At 33.2% G+C, this 4,449-nt stretch overlaps 1 protein-coding gene across 1 annotated transcript; it reads right to left on the bottom strand.

Annotated features, from left to right (window-relative positions):
- Positions 1 to 1,194: 1,194 nt before the first annotated feature.
- On the bottom strand, positions 1,195 to 3,976 carry LOC121995452 (protein FAR-RED IMPAIRED RESPONSE 1-like). Its single transcript, XM_042549188.1, has 5 exons — positions 1,850 to 3,976; positions 1,704 to 1,767; positions 1,569 to 1,627; positions 1,324 to 1,392; positions 1,195 to 1,227 (listed from the first exon to the last, which is right to left on the bottom strand). The coding sequence occupies exons 1-5, from the start codon at positions 3,974 to 3,976 to the stop codon at positions 1,195 to 1,197; spliced, it is 2,352 nt and encodes a 783-aa protein (XP_042405122.1).
- Positions 3,977 to 4,449: the final 473 nt, after the last annotated feature.

Here is a 4,449-nt window from a genome sequence, read left to right as displayed (position 1 = left end):
GTTATGTTACAATGGTTTGTTTACAAGCTGCAAAAGAAAAGTGTTGCACATTAAGCATACCCTTGATTCTGCAGTGTTATGGGTTTGTGCGTTTGGTGGTTATTGACATAGTGTCTGTATCGGGAAATTCTTTCGATAGATGAGTTGTATATGTTGATGAAATATAGTTGCTGCCCTTAGTGTCTCTCTCTTGAAGTGTTTTGCATGATATCTTTTATTGGAAAAGATTTCTCATTCTTGACAATTTGTCCTTGATATCAAGATATGATTTCTTTAAATGTCTGATGCATAGGGTGTGCAACGTGGTGGAGCATTGCACATCAATGCCTCCGCTTTGCAATTCAAGTCTTCATTGCTTGTACAAATCGTTTGGGTGCTCAGGGAATGCAATCCGGTGAAGCTTATACTTTGGCTACTCCTTTTGCAAACCAAGTCTTCATTGTGCCAGGGAATGCAATGTGGTGAAGCTCACACTTCGACTCCTCCCTTTGCAAAAGTCTTCATGTTCAAATTATCTGATCTGCAATGAGAGGTTCACAATTCAGTATCTCCCATTGCAACTGGGATTTCATTGTCGTTCCTTAATCAAGGTTTATGATATCTTCAAAATGTGATAATATTTTAACATTGACAAATATTAGAAAAAAACCTAATTGTCATAGAAGATCAACAAGAAAATTTTATTAAATGAATGGAATGCCCCCTTTTGTGTAAAAGTATGCTGGCTACTCTTGATGTTAAGAGGGTGTACCTCCTTCAATTTGTTAACAATATTATTAAAAAACAAATCGATCTACCATTCTGCAAAATAGAGAAAGCTAAGAAATAAGAATTCTTTTTCTTCTTCAATAGAGATAATAGATGTAGTGCTTACCAATAACCTTGACGTACTGAAAAGTAAAATAAAATAAAAATCCATTATGGATTTAACAGTATCACCCTTGATGATAGGCCAACATTTTAGAATGTCATAAAAATAAGAAGAATTAGAATCACCTAAGGAAATAACCTGTTCACCAGATTTATGCTTCATTTCAAACTCTAAATACACAAAATTTAAAAGTTCAAGTGCATTACAATCTTCTATTACATTCCAGTAGCAGCATTTTAACTATCATGTCTTCATGGAATACTTCATCTCCATGCATTACAATCTTCTATTACATTCCAGTAGCAGCATAATCTGGATAATCATTAATCAAAATTCATCTTTGCACTTTTGCCTTCCTGGAACAAATAGAGAATCATGAGCATCTACCATCAAGCCAAGGAGTGTGAAAAATTCTTTTTAAAATTTGTATCTTTCTAGATAAGAGAAGATACCTTCAACAAATCAGCATGCATTTGTAACAAATCAATAGGCTTCTCAAAAGACCTTGTTCTCTCCATTGTCTGCACATATATCCACACACTTGAATATTTTCTTTCCAAACCAAATGTTACATAGAAAACACAGAATTTTGATACAAAGAATGAGGCTACATGATAGTTACCGATAATAGAAGGGCTACATGATGGTAATATGTCAAACATTAGAAAGTTTACAATGAAAGAAGCAATAATGATACCTGAACAACATCATTAGGAACCAACAGTTCTTTATCCAATCTAAACAATCTCTGACTCTCTATAAGAATAGAATCGTCACTTAGATTTAACAAAAAAAACTGGAAATACAATAAATGAAGAATCTACAATCAAACCTGCAGATTTATCAATTTCTTCAATGTTTGATAAGTCATCTTGCTTTCTATCAATTATAGAACCCTGTAGACAAATGTACTTATACAAATTATCAATATAACATAACATCAAAGTAACAAATTACACCCAAATATACAAACCAAACCTTTTTTCGAGACTTTGCCTTTGCCCTTTTCTCAATTTGTTCAATTTTGGATTGTTTTCTTTTCGTGGGTGGACGTCCACGAGACCTTACTTTCAGTGGGCTGTGAAACTTTTTGCTCTCATTTCTTGATTCCTCATGTATTATGTTGCTATCCTGAACACCATCCAATGAATCACCAATATTGGTATCCATAAACTTTTTTTTTGCTTCTTTTAATATCCCTATTAAAACAAAACATCTCTCATCATTTTTTGACCCAAGTTGTCCCACTTCCTGTAACAATGGTTGAAGATTATTATATCTTCGTCTTTCCTCTGCATGCTGAGAAGAATCATCATAAATATTAGTGATTCCTTGATATCCACGTTTAATGTCTTTGCGCCATCGTTCCAAAATATAATTTTCTGGAACTGTAGTGACTTTTCTTTTTACCAAAACAGAAAGCAAATGTCTACACACAATTCCACGAAACTCAAAGAGACGACACAAGCACTTCATCTCACATTGTAACTCACTATATTGTACCCAAAAGGAAATCTCTTTTGGAGTTGTTCCATCTTTTCCATATACAGTTTCCATTACCTCAAAAAACAATGTTGATCCTTCTTCCTTCATAAATGAAGTATTACAAAACATCAAACCTCGTAGTTCATTTTGAAACAACTTAAATATCTTGTTAGTGTAAGCACTTTGAAACTGCTTTTCAATTGGATTGCCACTGATAACTGGAATTATTGAATTAAAAGATGCAAAATCAGAATTATCTTCCTTTTCAATCTTGCTTTTCAAAGCATTGTCATATTGTTCAACAAACTGCTTCAAAGTTGTTTTTGAATGAACATAATCATCAAAAAAAGCATTCATACTTTCACTTCTTTGACTTGTCGACATCCCTGCCCAAAATTTATCTTTCACATACACAGGCATCCACTTATGACGAATTTCATATAAAGAATTCAACCAATCATTTTTCTCCAAGTTAAATTCTTTGATAAATTTTTTCCAGTTGCTATCACATTCTGTAGATGTCAAAGAATTATAAACAATATTCTTCAAGTTTCTCTTTATCAACTTATAATCGGCATGACTACTAAACTTAGCTGGAAGTTTTTTCATAATATGCCAAAGACATAACCGATGATGAGAGTCCGAAAATACCTCAAGAATTGCAATTTCCATGGCTTTGCATTGATCCGTAATAATAGCTCGTGGAGCTCTTCCTCTCATGCATGCCAACCATGATTTAAATAACCAAATGAAAGTTTCTGAATGTTCTTTAGATATCAAACCACAACCAAGTAATATAGATTCACCATGATGATTTACTCCAACAAACGGAGCAAATGGCATATCATAACTATTAGTAAGATATGTGGTATCAAATGTAACGACATCAGAAAAAGAATCACATGCAGCCCTACATCTTGCATCAGCCCAAAATATATTTCTTATGCGAGAATCTTCATCTACATCAATTACATAAAAGAAATTTGAATTTCTACATTGCATACGACAAAAGTAATTATTCAAGGCTTCTGCATCACCATTCCCAAGCCTTAATCTCCGAGCTTCAGCCACATAATTTCTACACTTTCTCTCATCAAACGATAAATTTTCATAACCACCAGCTTCAACAACAAATGATTGAAAACTTTTACTCAAAGTTATTCCCGCTTGATCATTCAACTCTAATTTCCTCTTAGTTTGGGAATCTAACACTTTATTGCATCTAAAATGTCTTGACTTCCTTGGACTTAATGCATGATTATGTTCTAGTTGAATACTAGTAATGACACATAATTCATCATTCTGAACTGTAATATTAATCTTTGCTTTGCAATCTGTTTTGCTACAAGCTCTAGGATAAAAGGAATTTTTCACTCTAGGAACGGTCTTACCATTTTTAGAGCATCCGAATGAAAAATACTTTATCTGACCATCATCTCCTTTTTTGGAACCCAACTTTGAAATACCAAAACCAAGACCTTGGGCATATGATTTGTAAAAAGCACGGACTTCTTCTTCAGATGAAAAATACATCCCAACTTGTGGAGCATCAACTGTATTTGAGCTTGACGAATCACCCAACACTTGCACATCACCCTCAATTAATAGTTCTTGCTCCATAACAATTTTATAACCTAAATTCAAACAAAATAGTTATTAGCAAACATAAATAAATAATAGCACAAAGAAATGTTTAAGAACACCATTAAGAAAACTGAAATGAGAACTATGAGTCGGAATTGTGAAGAAACAACAAAGTATCAATCATGGTTCCGCTTTAAGCAGGATAATAAATCATGAAATTTAACTAAAATACAGGAGAAGATACAATGAATGAATCCACTTCCAATACATTGAAAACTCTTTGCATAGAAAGAAATCTTAAAGGTAATAGATTCTGCTATGTCTATTCATCCATGTTGGTTCATCAAAAATAGACAAGAAAGTTCATGAATTGTTCAATCATCACCATTGTCGAGCAACATTGTTAAAGGTCAGGAAGAGCTATAGTAGCTTTAAAAGAACTACGGAAAATTAGTAACTTCGACAGTGACAGCAATATAAGGGAAGCATATTTGCTTACACAACCTACC

Source organism: Zingiber officinale, chromosome 6A, assembly GCF_018446385.1.
Source record: "Zingiber officinale cultivar Zhangliang chromosome 6A, Zo_v1.1, whole genome shotgun sequence".
In the NCBI taxonomy this organism is placed as follows: domain Eukaryota; kingdom Viridiplantae; phylum Streptophyta; class Magnoliopsida; order Zingiberales; family Zingiberaceae; genus Zingiber; species Zingiber officinale.
This window is presented reverse-complemented; position numbering and strand designations above follow the sequence as displayed.

Bases quoted from the DNA above. Each gene is read 5' to 3' on its own strand.
- LOC121995452 (XM_042549188.1), bottom strand. From the start codon at position 3,976: ATGGAGCAAGAACTATTAATTGAGGGTGATGTGCAAGTGTTGGGTGAT. The intron at 1,768-1,849 runs GTTTGGTTTGTA...ATTTGTCTACAG, and splicing joins AGGCAAAGTCTCGAAAAAAG to GGTTCTATAATTGATAGAAA. The intron at 1,393-1,568 runs GTATCATTATTG...ATATATGTGCAG, and splicing joins TTCCTAATGATGTTGTTCAG to ACAATGGAGAGAACAAGGTC.